Below are 16269 nucleotides of genomic sequence, written 5' to 3'. Positions count from 1 at the left end.
GAAAACACCAAGTTTGATGTTTCATACCAAGTTTGATGTTTGACACAGAATGACGTACCAAGTTTGATGTTTTGGAACACGTCTGATATTTAATATTTAATAGCCATAAGGAAGAGTGTTTAAATCCTTCAGAATGACCCGTTTGTTATAGACGATCTGGTACTTTTTGTTTTCGGGTCTGTTGTAGATTTTTCTCTTTCTTTTCTCTCTCGATATTTTGCCAGGATTGGTCACCGTTATGGACCCATCTCTCGTTGGAGACAACACCATGTCTCGAATGGCGGCGAAATTGATGAGTTGGGCGTTGGTGTGGTGGAGAGTGAACCCTCTCACCTTACAGGTTTCTTTTCCCTTGCTCGTCCTGTATGCATAATTCTTAGGACCACCAGAGACAAACTCTACAATGTGGTCTCCATCCAACTCATCTGTCAAATCGCCAAGGTAATCGCCCAATACAGGCTGGTAGCTGCCTGGCTTACACACATAGATGACAGAGTCTGTGTCGTAGTACAGCACGTGTCGGTCCATTCTTTCTAGGAAGCTGTACAGTTTCAGACGTGCCCAGGACGTGGTGAAGGTGGCCAAAAAAATGTTGACTTTTTTGTCTTCGGGAACAAAGCTCGATTTGTGTTGGTATTCCAACTGCAAGATGTTATCTGTGAGAATATGAAAGTTGACGATCTCTTTGGTGGGGTCCGTCAGCATCTTGAAGAAGGTTTCGGCATTGTTTTGATGGATGAAGGAGGACTGTTTCATATTGAGCCTTTGTCCGAATTTTCCCCAGAAGCTGTTCAGACAGAGTTTTGCCAAAGAGCGGAGGCCTGGATTTTTCTTGACAGCATTCTCTCGCAACTGGATGCCTTCTCTCTCTTCGTAATCTTTGATGTAGCGAGTCTTGTCCCCATCCGTCTTGCACCATTCCGGCCAACCACTGGCTTCTTGCTTCAGCTGTAGAAAAGTATTGATGTATTCAGCAAACAGACCACCAGTTTTGGTCTCTGGATCGAACTGGGCAGTTTCTGACCAGTGATAAACCTCGTATATTTTAAGGACTTGGTAACGCTTCTGTACAGCCTTCTGAATTTCTGGAGTACACCAAGTACCTAGGATGGCCCGTTCTTCGTCCGAGTGTTGGCATGGGGTCTGCTGCTCTTCATCTGCACACATCCGACAGAGAGGAAACTTCAGCTTTCCATTTGAGCGGTAGGGCAAGACGGGATGATAGAGTCTTCTCGGTGGTAGTACTTTTACTTTGGCAATGCCAAAGTACTGATCCATCGTTTCGAAATGATCGTAAATAATCTTTGGATGTCCAACGGGGTACTGACTTTACTTGTTCACCCAAGGGTAAAGTGAGGTGAAATCGACGTACTTGATTTGTTCCTCATCGTTGACCTTGTAATACAGGGTACTGGCATTCGTCCGGCCGCCAAAGAAAGAGTCTCGGGGGTCCAATCGATCCTGGATGTCTAAAGCATCCACGAACGTCTTCATTTCTGGATTCTTTTTCTGCTTCTCACGAAATTCGTGTTCCCAAATGTCCACGAGTTTGTAACCTTTTTCTTTCAAGACATTACGTTTCTTGATCGTCAGAGCGTGTAATTCCTCGATGGACTGATTGGTGCGTGGTTGAATGGTGGAAGAACGTTCGTAAGGATAGCACTTTTTACATCCATGCCAAAGACATCCATTGAATTCGAAAGCCGTATTGGTCCTGACGCAGTACCCGTCAAGCCGATAGTTGGTCTCTGGAACGTGGAATTCGCCGCCGTTCAGTGCGTGCCGAATATCGTATTTTTGTGGATGTTGGTGTTGGATCCACTCCAGCCATTGTATGGACGATCGACTGAAGTGGTCCCTCTGCACGTATCCGGCACTGGGCACTTAAGCTATTGGGCTCGGAACTCTCTCGTCTTCTTCGAGGGTGAATCCCCGTCGCTGCAGTTCTTCTTCAGTCACCCAATGTTGTTTTTTCACCTTGACGGACAAAGATCCATCTAGGTGTTCTCTGACGGACATCCAATCCAAAAGGGTCTTTCCGTCAGATAACTTGACGTGGCGATGTTCTTTCAAAAATTTGGCCTGAAAGATACCCATGCAGACTGATGCAATGGTGATGAATTGCGAGAAGGGATCGATGCCGTTGACATAAGTGACGGCCTTCGTGTCGACATCGATTTGCTTCTCGCCCGTGGCTTCCATCATGAGGGCTTGGAACTTGAGACAGGCTTCCCTCAGTATGGTGACATCAGAAATGCAATAATCTTTCATTTCTTGTCTGAAGTCGAATATACCCGTCTGTTCAGCGTGCCATTTTAAAAAATTGTGTCTGTCCTTGGTCCCCATAGAGTCGACGCCGTACATCGGGGGTTCCGGAAAGGGTCCTTTGTAGTCTTGATGTTCTTGGGTATTCCAATAGTGTGGGAAGTACCCTTTCTTCAATTCAGACAACTCGAAAGCTTTGGGTAAGGCCACCAGTCTCATGGGTAAAAAGTTGAGGCTGTCTACCACGCGAATGTCGAGCCCTCTCTCCAGGTGCATGTACATGATCTTGGATCCGCTGTAGATGATCTTCGTCGGGTACATGGACTGGTCGATCATGTGCTCCAGTAAAAAGTATCCATCGTAGGCCTTGTTGTTGTGGGCCACAGCTGTGAATCCTTTGTGGGCGTTGTTAAACAGCCACCAGCAAAACTCTTTGTGGGCTCCGTCACCTTCAAAAATTATCTGTCGGTGTCCACAGGTATTTTCACATGGTGACTTTGTGAAACGACCCCTCTTGTCTCGGGTGTTACATTTGTGACATCGAGATCCACAGGAATGGCACGTGGATTGCTCGTCGACAGGGTCATCCTTGCAGGCTGGACAGGCTGATTGAGCCACCAAGTAATTGGGAAGGTGTTGATACTTCCCACACCAGGAGTTGTGGCAGTGTCGACATTGTTTGGCGTGACTGCAAGTATCTTCTCGACAGGTGTGACAGACTCCCACGGGTAGGTATCCCTCCTCGCATTTCATCATTTCGTCTTGGCGGCACTCAAAGTCGAAAAATAATTTTTTTGTGTTGGTCGCATCAATGTTTTTGGGAGCTTGGTAGCAGAGATGGTCTTCTAACACGTAGTCGTTGCAGCCAGGGCAGTGCCATTCCCCACAGACGTGATCTTTAGGCTTCCTCTTGGAGACGTCCAGGACCTTCTTGCAGACCGTGCACTTCCAAAAACATTCGCACTTGGAAGGAATGACGTGTCCCTTCTTGTCTTTCTTCTGTTGTTTGTGGCGATGGAAGCAGTCCATGGATCGGCACGTCATATGACAATGACGGCATGACATCAGACATTCGGGCTCTGGACAGTCGTCACTGTAGCAGACGATACAGGTGGTCGAACAGGAATGTTTCTTCTTGCTGCTGTAAGGCTTCAGGCACGACTGGCAAAAGTAGGCCATGGAAAAGAATCCCGCTATGTTGGCAATTCCGTGGAAGTGTGGTTGTGGCTGTTCTACGAAATAGAGGAAGAGCTTGGGGTGTGTCAATTCAGGGTCTCCGACTCTGATGAACTTGTTGCCGAGTTCGGCACTGATGACTAGGATCTGACATTGTAGGAGGACTTCAAATGCTGGAATGTCGTTCAGACTGCAAGGCTGGTCGGTGCGGATCCCGGCAAGTTCGCAGTTTGACGGCCAGTTTCTTCTGTTCGCCACGATTCTTGGCTTTCACATTTTGGTAGAAGGATTCCGGTACCTTTCGATGCTTGAGGATCATGTCCACCGTATTCACGAGTTGAGGATGTTTGACGAGATCCTTCCACTCGGTGTTGGTGACCCTGTGCAGTTTAGCCCAGGTGACGGCAATGGCACGGGACATGCACAGCTCGTCGTCGTTGACGATATTGTAAGGGGGATAACTCTTGGAGTCGTAATGCGAACACTAGTTTTAAAATGCAGTTATTTCCCTTAGGATAAAGCACCTGCAACTCATTGGTAAGGGGGAGAACTCTTGGAGTCGTAATGCGAACACTAGTTTTAAAATGCAGTTATTTCCCTTAGGATAAAGCACCTGAAACTCATTAAGATATAGTATTTCAGCTGGTAGCCACGTCATTTTACCCCGTCGTGTCCTATCGTTTACACAAAGTCTAATTAGTTTATATATCTCTAACGATTTTCCAACTTTGCCGTGTAGCCCCGTCGTGTCCTATCATTTACACAAAGTCTAATTAGTTTATATAGCTCTCTCGATTTTCCAAATATATATATATATACAACCATTTGTCAGGAAACTGACCAGACTTGAAGCCCTGGTATTATACTATAAATCACATCGCGTTCCACAAATGTTAATATAATTACGGCGAAAGACGCTCGAGATTATTTGTTTAAAATATGCCAATCGCAGAAACTTAAACCTTTCATAATGTCTGCACTGCCGACTGATGATAAAGTATGCATAGCTATTAGTTACTAAAAAAAAAATAGAAACGCGCGTTTCATGTCGTGAAGGTTCCGGTGTCACGAAATAGAATCGCCCCCGTAACATTTTCGCCCCCCAGCAGGACAGGACAGGAAGATGCGAGCATTCGATTATATGTCACTGAGAAAAAAATCGATGGATAAAATCGTGTGCATCTAAGAAGAAAAAAGACTCGTGTTTATATGATAGGACTTCATAACTTCGTATTTTCGTTCTCTTTATTTACTATATATTTTATGCAAGTATTGCATTTTGGTTCCCTGATGGATACTTAATTTGAAATAAAATGTTTATGGTTTGATTTGAATATAAAGTCATTTGTTGTTATACGATACCAAGAGCTTCTGAGAAAGTATGGAATTATTAGTTCCCACTATATATCCTCTATCCACTCCACCCCACCCCACCCCCACACACCCACTGTAATAAAATTAGCACGGATGTGAGATTCTATTTATCACATAATTATTTATTATTTAGACTAACCGGAGAGCTAAATACATTATCATAGTAGACCAATATATTACTGGTGGAGTAAAACAAACTTTCTCTACTATGCAAATTATAATAGTGCACTAGTAGGAGAATGAAACAAGAGAAGCTCACTCTGTGTGTGTATATACATCATCATATTAGATAAGTACACTGCCAGGATAGCCCAAAACTCTCCTAAATATACGCCACTACATCAGTAGAATCACTTGTATAATGGATAATAAAAAGTTTACAATAGAAGTCGTCACTACAAGCGAAACATATTATCTGAGTTTTATATATTTGACGGAGAGTATATGTTTTTATTCAAATCATATTCATGGATTAATGTCTTTCTGAAATGCATGAATACCTTATGGCGGAAATCGGGGCACTGCATTCACAAATGAAATAAAGAAATAAAATATCGTCTATAGTCTCTATACTATAGATAGAAATTAATTATAATCATAGACAGTGTACACTAAAATAGAGGGTATTCTTCTAATGTAATGTTGTATAATTAGAGAGTAATTCGCGTTTTGTTTCGTTCCTATTTATTGCACGAGTTTATTGTGCACAAGAATAATATATAGCACGAGACCGCGTAGCGGTCGAGTGGTATATATTCTTGCGCACAATAGGGATGTTCGCCGAAGCAGGAAATGACGCAGTGCGGCGCATGCGCGTAAAACTGGTTGGCAGAAACCATTTCTTTTATCATTGCAATGGATGACCAGATCACAAAGAAATTAGTTTTGAATGGCCCTTTGTCGGCGTATGCGAGTGCATTAACCCCTGAAGCAAAACAACGGTACTACAGAAAGCTGCTTTACGATTCTGAAACGAAAACGTTGCCCGACCCGTAGTTTAGGTGGGAAATGGAGCACAAACCCAAGCAACTGGCCAGATTTAACTTTTGGAGATATTTATCTCTATTTAATCGACACACCATCCATCTACAACAAAGATTCAATGAAAGCCTACAAATCGCTGGAAGCATACAAGTAAGTAACAATGTGAAAATTTATTTTCATTTATCCTATAATTACTTTGTCTTTTCACTGCATGCACACGCTATTATATAATAATAATTTATAAATTGGTGTACAATTATTATACAAAATAATATATATATATATATTTTTTTTTTATATACCCTGTATATATATATATATATTGAAAATCACTAACCATGGGAGTAGGGCAAGTGTATACATTAAAAAAAAAAATTAAGCTGTTGATTTTCATAATTTCATTTACATGTATATATATATACATGCATACATGTTTAATCATTAATGCACATAACTAAATTCTAGTTGATATATATTATTACTAATATTATTTTTTCATATAAAACAAAATATGCTGATATAGCACTGATATCATTTTTTCATGTCTACATGTATATGTATGTATATTTTTTGTATTATACAGGTATGTTGTTAGCGGACATGTGCAGGTTGTGCTGTCAAATCCAGTAGATGACAAGTGCCCTTTCATTGCATTGAAATCTAAAGTGACTCCTTCGCAGAGGGCAAGGGACAAGCCACATGAGCCATGGGTTTTCTTGGAGAAAAACAGCGGCACAGTTTACTGTGCACACTGTACCTGTATGGCCGGGTTTGATAGTATGGCCGGGTATGATACTACATATAGTTATCTAAATAAAGAAATATGTGTGAGCTATGCATACCTGCTAGTGCTGGTTATTGCTATTGACTTCCTAATCAATAATCAGACTTTGCAGATCAATTTATAATCGTTTTAGTTCCACATAAATGGAAGTCAACATAGCAGACGAATGAAAGTAACAACTTCACAGTTTATATAGTAACCTGTTTAGTGACATATGCAACAGTGACCATCTAAAATAGATTATTTTGAAGGAAGCTGTGACATCTGTGCTAATAACTGTCAGCATCTGCTTCCGTCATTTTGAGATGTTTCATCTTACGAAAAATAAGACGGTAATACTACTAATAGCAAAAATAGATTATAACACTTGTGAACTCAAGTTTATTAACGAACTAAATGTATGTGTGCAAATTTTGATAATCGATTAAGAGTGAACAGAACAGATTGATAATCTTTTTTATTACCTAGATCAATAAATTAACCGATTATATGATTAATCGCTCCAGCCCTATAATACCGAACAGAACAGATTGATAATCTTTTTTATTACCTAGATCAATAAATTAACCGATTATATGATTAATCGCTCCAGCCCTATAATACCTGCATATAGCTAATTTGGCTAAAATTATAAAGAAAGCTAATTGGTTCTTTCCTAAATGTTTTACGACTTTAGGTTTAGAAAAAAATTTACTTTGTACATTTAACTTTTCGGAATGTTTGTACATCATTTACTTACCTGCATTCAAACCCAAGTTTTTCATATATATGCAAATTGTTTAATAATAGTTATTGTGTTATACATGTAGGTTAGGTGAAGTATGCAGCCATGTTGGAGCTCTTTTGTTCAAGATCGAGATGGGTGTTAAGATGGGTATGACCCAAACCAGCTCAACCAGTAAAGCTTGTCAGTGGAATAGCACTTTTCGAAAAGAGGTAATTTGATCAGACATATTTGTTTTCTCCAACAAATATATATATATATATATATATATATATATATTAAAAGCATGAAAATGTGAAATTAGCACTTGTATGGGTCGACCCACTAAACTGGTAGTGGTATTTATATCTTGACCACAGAGGCAGCATGGTACTGAAATAAAAATGTATGATGTAGAGTAAGGACTAACAATGCAGCTGCTGTAGAAAAAAACCTGACATATACATGGAAATTATATAAATTTATTCTTTAAATGTTGACAACATTCATGTACAATGCATTAAACACTTCAATTTTTTTTATATAAACTAAGGGTATTATCTAATGAATGCTAGAATTGTTTTCTTTGATACTGGATGACTAAAATTATTTATTAAAAGAAAGCCTGCTTACACAAAGAATGTTTTTGCCTAAAATGATCTACTGTATTTTGTTTAACTTTATTATTGTATTATTGTTTATTATGGATCATTTATTTTTAGGTCGCTCCAACAACAATAAACTGATATATTTCAGGAGATTAAAGGCAAAAGGAAGAAGGAAAGTTAAGACGGTTCAAGCCAGTGGATCTGCGCCATTGCCACCCTCAGAAGAACTACACAAGTTGTATGCCCTGGTACCAAATGCATCTTTTTTTACATCAGTCTCCATACCAGGACTAACAGATAACCTCCCCACTGATCACAATCTGCCATGTATCCAAAAATATCCAAAATTGTTAACAACATTCAGTGGAACACTGTTGGAAGATAATTCTAATTTTGAGACCTACAGAATTTCCAAACAACAAGCTGCTAACTTGGAAATAGCCACAAGGAATCAAGCTGTCAGTCCCCTGTGGTACCAACATAGGATGGGTAGAGTAACGGCATCCAAGGCCCATGACATTTTAACACGCAGAGACACGACATCTCCAGATAATCTTGTAAGGCGCATTGTTGGATATGTTTCGTATGACTTGTCAAAGAAAGAAGCTGTGAAATGGGGAATCGATCACGAAGACGAATGTAGAGTTGCCTATAGTAAGCATCAGACTGGGTCTCATGTAGATTTTCATTGTAATCCTTCTGGTTTTGTGATCAACACTGATCACCCATTTCTTGGAGCTAGTCCCGATGGCTATATTGACTGTCAGTGTTGTGGGAAAGGTACCCTGGAAATTAAATGTCCTTTTAAGCATAGGGACAAGACTGTACAGGAAGCAGCTGCAACAGATAAGGATTTTTGTCTTGATTCATCTATGCATCTATAAAGCGAATCACAGATATTACAGTCAAGTACAATTTCAAATGTACATTACAAAATGCCAATATTGTGATTTTGTTGTCTATACCAAGTGTAAGACTGCACCAAGTATGGTCATTGTACGACTGTCCATTGATGTCGACTTCTGTCAGAGTCTGATTGCTAAATGTGAACATTTTGTAAACAACTTTGTCAAAAATGAGTTGGTGTCTCGCAAACTGGAAAACCAGCCAGTAGTTACTTCTACCCATAAAGAAGATAACAGTGATCAAACATGGTGCATTTGTGCTGAAGTAGAATATGGTCGAATGATCAAGTGCGACAATGAAGACTGCCCATATCAGTGGTTTCACTACAAGTGTGTGAACATTCGCAGGAAGCCTAGAGGAAAATGGTTTTGTGCTAGCTGTGACAAATAAATAAACTGTTCATAGTCATGAACAATGTTCAGAAATTGAACAAAAATTGTGAAATTGGTGGCCTTAAATTTTATTTATAAAGTATGTATTTTGAAACAATAAAATGGATATAGCTACTGTTAGCTGATGATTAGTGTAATAAACACCAATAAAGTTATTAAATACACTATCAGGGCTTCTAGGGCCGTGTTTTTTTTTTACAAGCAATGGGGCAGAAGTACTTAATTACTAGCCTGTTATTGAAATTTACTACCATATTATATAATTATAGAATCCCCGATAATTTAATCGTGGACATGAGACAAAATAAAAGACAGAATTATGTATGTACCATTTTGAAGCAAATACAAGTTCAAAAATCTAAGAAACAAGTTTTTGGTTGTAAATTACATAGAGCTGAACAAATGGTGACTATGCTGTCTGAATGGGGAACCATGTGCATACTCATACTACTACTCAGAATGTTCCAGTTTTTCAGTCTTTCAATGGCTCTTTCCACATGTATGCGTACATTAGCAATTTTTCTGGTCTGCTCAACTTCCCGAGCACTAAACTGCGACTTTCCTCTGGTGAAGGCTGGTATTACCAGTGTCGCATTACGATTTGCCAAGTCCTCTGCTATCAAAAATCCTCTATCTGCCAAAACTTCATCGCCATATTCTAATTTGTCCAAATAACCACTTCTCTGAGTAATAACTTTATCAGATGTCCTACCTCCAAATGCCCTGGATACATAAGAAATTGCTCCTGTTGGAGTTATAGACACAAGAAATTTAATGGTATTGTTGTGTTTGTAATTTGACCATGTTTGGGCCCTTGCTGTAAGTGGTCCAGGTCTCTGAATAAAAACTTCAAAACAGTCGATAATACTAACACATTTTGGGTATGTTATTTTAATAATATTTGGCATATTGCGTTTTAGACTGTCTTTGTCTGGCCACTGAATAAGAAAGGCAAGTTTCTCTGCTAACTTTGGCAGCCCCTGATTAAGCATTTCTGAGATTGTGGTGACAGACACATTAAATCGATATGCCAAGTCCTGGTGCTACAGATTTAATCTCAGTTTCATAATTAAGCACATCAAAACACATGTTGGTGATAAAACTTTACACGAAGGCAATGCCAAAGAGCAAAATGACAACAGCCACATAAACAGCGCTTTTGATGTTACACCTGTGTAGAACTGAATTCTACGGTCGCTTGAAATTGTCTGCTCCTCGAAGCTCAGCCGACTCGGGTTTTCTTTCAAAATACAATTCTCAGTCTGAAGCCTCCCCAGGTCTTCATACAGCTGCTGATTTTCAATCCGTAGGGAAGCTATTTTCCTTATACAAATACTGTGTGTCTCAGCATGGGGTTGTGACTGAAAATTAATTTTATTTTGCATATTAAGGGGTATCAAATTAATACATTAAATTTTATAAGTATAATCATGCAAACCTTGACATTCACCCCAAAACATATGTCTATATTATGTACATAAAAGATCGCTATACATTATGTACATAACCAGTGCCTTGATGCAGATCACTATGTGGCAGACAATTCATATGCTGACGAATTGTATTTAAGCAATATATACATGTAGATGTACCAAAATGAAGTGTAAATACTTGTCTGACTAGTAAAAAAAACATTGTAACTTAATTTGGTTTTAAAAAAAGTTTATTAATACCTACTCTTATTTATTACCATAATGTACATATTTTATATTTAGCATCTATAATTTGTTGTTGGGAGTGTTCACATTATACGTGATTAATATGTGTGTTTGTGTAATTAATTAAATTAATATTTCCCAAACTATGTCCAAAATATTGAAATTTGGATCACATATACATGTACATGCAAATAAATGATTGTCTACCTTCTGCTTGTGTGTCAATAAGATTTTCTGTGTTTGACAAATCTAGTAATGCAGAAGTGGCTTGCTTCTTCTGCTTTTCAGATTTTCGGACCTCCAGTCGCTGGTGTCTGGCATGGCGGATTGTACCACTTAATTTGGTGTCCTGGTAACCCATGTTGATGGAGGGAATGTAGTCAGGACTATTCTTGTCATTGTTTTTCTCTCCTGGAATGATAAAAAATAGTCACTTGTATTTTACTGACAGGTTAAGTATCAGATATATGTTTTACTAATACATGTGAATGGGTTCCAATCTAATTATTCCAGATTGCCCAATTTTGACATTGAAAACTACAAGTTTTTAGTTGTGACCGAGTCGTCAATTTTGTCTGGCGGTATGACTCCTCCATAATACACTTTAAATTAAAAACATTGCGAGAGAGAGAGAGGGGGGGGGGGGGGGGGGGGGGGGGGGGGGTACTAAGAAAGACAGAGTATCGAGATTAGAAGTTTTATTTAACGACGCACTCAACACATTTTATTTACGGTTATATGGCGTCAGACATATGGTTTAGGACCATACAGGTTTTGAGAGGAAACCCGCTGTCGCCACTACATGGGCTACTCTTCCGATAGGCAGCAAGGGATCTTTTATTTCCGCTTCCCACAGGCAGGATAGCACAAACCATGGCCTTTGTTGAACCAGTTATGGATCACTGGTCGGTGCAAGTGGTTTACACCTACCCATTGAGCCTTGCGGAGCACTCACTCAGGGTTTGGAGTCGGTATCTGGATTAAAAATCCCATGACTCGACTGGGATCCGAACCCAGTACCTACCAGCCTGTACATATATTTGAACTCTAATTTCTGATTCATGCTTACTTTAAATAAATTATGTGTAAAATTTTGAAAACATCCGATTCAGATCAAATGTATAAATATTTGTTCAATTTACAATACAAATTTTAAATGGTGTCTACCTCTCCACCCCTGTTTGTTTTCTTTTGGAATGCTAATATTTTGGAATAGAAATATATGTTCATACAGCAGTGAGTTGGAAGCACCAGAACCCTTTTAATACTTATTTGCAAAAAAAACTAAAGAAGAGGATAAATTATGGTGACACCGATAAAAGGCGATATGAACTTAGGGTACCCACATATTTTCCAAGGTTTCCTCTTTATTAATGTTATGAACCCTGCCCTCTCCTGATTTGGGGGTTTATTAGATACGTCCCTGACAAACACATGGTATTTTTTATTTTATTTTTACCTGTTATGAAGTGACGATGGCAAACGCGATCATAATCTGTAGGCTCCCATTGTTGACGCCCATCGGCTAACACACGCTTTATGGCTCCAATCCAACGATTTCTACGGTCGTCTGGTTTCTTTGGGATGCGGTAAAAGCTTCTTGGGTTTTCTTTGTCAAATCTACTTGTGCAACCGACCACACAACAAGACACAACCATTTTTAAACCGAGACAAAGAAACCAAAACAACGTGATCAGTCGGCCATGTAAATAACTCTTTTTGCCAACCAGTCCTGTCACGTGACTTTTCGTGACGTCACGGCGAACATCCCTATAAACAAGTGCAATAAATAGGAACGAAAAAAACGTATGTGAAGTTCTGTATTTATTACATACCTTCTTTAGTTTATTTATTTATTTTAAAATTAATAAAATAATAAAATAATAATGAATGAATGAATGTTTAACGACACCCCAGCACGAAAAATACATCGGCTATTGGGTGTCAAACTATGGTAATGCAAATAAATAAAGTGATGATCAACATCAATATAAAAATTCAAGGTTTAAACAAAAACAGTGTAAAGAACTGTGCCAAAAATACAAATACAAATATCACAGAATTTTACGGACACCGAATTTTACTCTAAACTTCAATTTGTGCTGTATTGGCCATTCTCAAAGAGAATGTTACACCCCTGCACCACGGTGAGGTTACAGCACGCGCAGGGGAATAAAATAATAATAAACATTCAAGGGAGTGAATGAATGAATGAATGAATCTTTAACGACACCCCAGCACGAAAAATACATCGGCTATTGGGTGTCAAACTATGGTAATGCAAATAAATAAAGTGATGATCAACATCAATATAAAAATTCAAGACTTAAACAAAAACAGTGTAAAGAACTGTGCAAAAACACAAATATAACATAATTTTACGGATACTGAATTTTACTCAAAACTTCAATTTTGTACTGTATTGGCCATTCTCAAAGAGAATGTTACACCTCTGCACCACGGTGAGGTTACAGCACACGCAGGGGCTCTTTTTTCGATGACTATTAAAGACAGCACATAATTTGTATGCGTATGGACTATGGTAGAAATAGATCATCGTCCTATATAGGGGAGAAAATATTTGGAGGGGGGCGAGAAATAAATCCGCCGGCTGGCGATTTTCTAGGGGGGCGAATATATTTCGCGACACCGGCACGTGTTACGTGATGTACACACAATCGATGTTTGTTTACTCGATTATCTCCAAACTTATCTTGAAATCAGCCATACCTAGAATCTTCCATTCGCGATAACATATATACTCTTCAAAAAAAGAAACGCAAAAGGGTACAAATGGGTTATAACTCCGATTTTATGTTTCCTACCGGTTCATGGTTTGTGAATATAAGGTCATTGCATGTCCTAAACACATTCCCACGGTTACATTCGATAAAACGCAGCTACTGTACAATAAAGTTCCAAAATGTGAATATTCGCAAAAACGCAGCCACGTGCAAACCATGTCACCACTGCACGTGCGTTGTCTGCACGTGCAACATGAACACCGACAGTATAAAAGTGCAGGGTGTTCGCTTGCCTGGCCTCTGTATCTGGCCGACAGTTGACAATCCAGGACATGCCACGTCTCAGTGAACCGCAGAGAAACAAGAAAGAAATGTTTTATTTAACGACGCACTCAACACATTTTATTTACGGTTATATGGCGTCATACATATGGTTAAGGACCACACAGATTTTGAGAGGAAACCCGCTGTCGCCACTACATGGGCTACTCTTCCGATTGGCAGCAAGGGATCTTTTATTTGCGCTTCCCACAGGCAGGATAGCACAAACCATGGCCTTTGTTGAACCAGTTATGGATCACTGGTCGGTGCAAGTGGTTTACACCTACCCATTGAGCCTTGCGGAGCACTCACTCAGGGTTTGGAGTCGATATCTGGATTAAAAATCCCATGCCTCGACTGGGATCCGAACCCAGTACCTACCAGCCTGTAGACCGATGGCCTGCCACGACGCCACCGAGGCCGGTCCGCAGAGAAACAATGCCATCGGCCGACTAGACGCAGGCGAATCCAGAACGGCCGTTGCCAGGGCATTCCATGTGTCCCCAAGCACCATCTCCAGACTGTGGGACCGTTACCAGCAACATGGATAACACGTGACCTCCCTAGATCCGGTCGACCACGGGTCACTACCCCCGGGCAGGACCGCTACATCCGGGTACGCCACCTTCGGGAACGATTGACTACTGCCACCTCCACAGCCGCAGCAATACCAGGTTTGCGCAGGATATCCGACCAGACCGTACGGAACCGCCTACGTGAGGTAGGAATTCGTGCCAGACGTCCAGTTCGAGGTGTCATCTTAACACCACAACACCGTCGACTCCGACTGCAGTGGTGCCAGATTCATCGACAATGGCCTCAACTGCGATGGAGACAGGTGTGGTTCAGTGACGAGTCCCGATTTCTGCTCCGATTTCTGCTCATGATGGAAGATGTCGCGTGTATAGGCGTCGTGGTGAACGTTATGCGGCAAACTGCGTGCAGGAAGTGGACAGATTCGGCGGGGGTAGTGTCATGGTGTGGGCAGCCATCTCACACACTGGCAGAACTGACCTGGTCCACGTGCAGGGCAACCTGAATGCACAGGGCTACATTGACCAGATCCTCCGGCCACACATCGTTCCAGTTATGGCCAACGCCAACGCAGTGTTCCAACATGACAACGCCAGGCCTCACACAGCACGTCTCACAACGGCTTTCCTACAGAACAACAACATTAATGTCCTTCCTTGGCCATCGATATCACCGGATTTGAACCCAATTGAGCATCTATGGGACGAGTTGGACCGACGCCTCCGACAGCGACAACCACAGCCCCTGCCCGAGCTGGCAGCAGCCTTGCAGGCCGAGTGGGCCACCATCCCCCGGGACGTCATCCGTACTCTGGTTGCTTCAATGGGCAGGCGGTGCCAGGCAGTTGTCAACACACGCGGTATTGACTCCAGATGACCTTGACCTTGGTGGTGTGTCCTATCACTTACTCACAATGGACTAGAGTGAATTGTGAACAATCCTGCAACATTTGGTAATTATCGACTCACCATTCAATAATTAAATCAATTCTCCAAATGATACGACAGTAGTATGAGGGCCTTCCTGGGGTCATGACCTAATTTTCCGTGACCTTGCCCTTGGTGTGAGTACTGGCCACGACATACTTGGTGCATGACTCATCATGACCGACTTAGAAGGCAGTGACTGGTATACCTCGTCAGGTGTCTGGTAGACCGACCTTGGCACACTTGTCAGGTGTCTGGCCTTGGTGTGAGTCATAGACTGACCTTGGCACACTTGGGACAGTTGCGTGACCTACTAGGGTGAACGCTCGCCCGTGTCCCTGATGTATGACTCGTCACCTAGCCTTGACCTATCTAGAGAACAGTGACTGGCATATCTGGTGTAGGTAAGCAGCCGTGACTCATATTTTAGCCTTGGCATACTTGGGCCGGTACTGACGTCCTAAGGCTGGCCTTGACCTGGTTCTGACGTCCTTGGACTGACCTTAGACTGCTATTTTAGAATATAAAAAGGGTAGTTTTGTTAGTATCTTCATTCGCTCTCCGAAAAGTCTACAGACAAGATCTACGTCCAGTTTTGCTACAGAAGTATTCACATATTTGCGGCTTGTTGTATTTTGAAGAAGAAGATGGCATCGGTACATTCATCAAATTCATCCCAGAGCCATGGCCAGGGTGAAAAATTGCGATGTCAGCTAGAAATTGGGCAAAATGTCTACGTCATGGCCCAACCATGGAAGCAAGAACTGTTGATACACATGAGGAAATTCGACAGTGATAAAGGGAAAACTTTCCCCACTAAACGAGGCATTGCCCTTACCCTGAAACACTGGGTTGAACTGTCTATGTGTACTAGTCAAATTGATGAAACCATAG

The 16269-nt window shown here is 40.9% G+C and overlaps 4 protein-coding genes across 4 annotated transcripts; 1 reads left to right on the top strand and 3 right to left on the bottom strand.

Annotated features, from left to right (window-relative positions):
- Positions 1–96: 96 nt before the first annotated feature.
- LOC121377831 lies at positions 97–1278 on the bottom strand. The gene has a single exon (XM_041505930.1). It carries the CDS (start codon positions 1276–1278, stop codon positions 97–99), a length of 1182 nt encoding a protein of 393 aa, XP_041361864.1.
- Positions 1279–1329: 51 nt separating this feature from the next.
- On the bottom strand, positions 1330–5342 carry LOC121377830. Its single transcript, XM_041505929.1, has 4 exons — positions 5316–5342; positions 3740–3925; positions 1906–3708; positions 1330–1860 (listed from the first exon to the last, which is right to left on the bottom strand). The coding sequence occupies exons 1-4, from the start codon at positions 5340–5342 to the stop codon at positions 1330–1332; spliced, it is 2547 nt and encodes an 848-aa protein (XP_041361863.1).
- Positions 5343–5853: 511 nt separating this feature from the next.
- Positions 5854–9190, top strand: LOC121377829. The gene is made up of 4 exons (XM_041505927.1): positions 5854–5949; positions 6383–6568; positions 7393–7519; positions 8864–9190. The coding sequence occupies exons 1-4, from the start codon at positions 5918–5920 to the stop codon at positions 9188–9190; spliced, it is 672 nt and encodes a 223-aa protein (XP_041361861.1). The 5' UTR covers positions 5854–5917.
- Positions 9191–10244: 1054 nt separating this feature from the next.
- LOC121377555 (THAP domain-containing protein 1-like) lies at positions 10245–12594 on the bottom strand. The gene is made up of 2 exons (XM_041505602.1): positions 12310–12594; positions 10245–11261 (listed from the first exon to the last, which is right to left on the bottom strand). The coding sequence occupies exons 1-2, from the start codon at positions 12506–12508 to the stop codon at positions 11020–11022; spliced, it is 441 nt and encodes a 146-aa protein (XP_041361536.1). The 5' UTR covers positions 12509–12594; the 3' UTR covers positions 10245–11019.
- Positions 12595–16269: the final 3675 nt, after the last annotated feature.

This window comes from Gigantopelta aegis, chromosome 7, assembly GCF_016097555.1.
Source record: "Gigantopelta aegis isolate Gae_Host chromosome 7, Gae_host_genome, whole genome shotgun sequence".
In the NCBI taxonomy this organism is placed as follows: Eukaryota; Metazoa; Mollusca; class Gastropoda; order Neomphalida; family Peltospiridae; genus Gigantopelta; species Gigantopelta aegis.
This window is presented reverse-complemented; position numbering and strand designations above follow the sequence as displayed.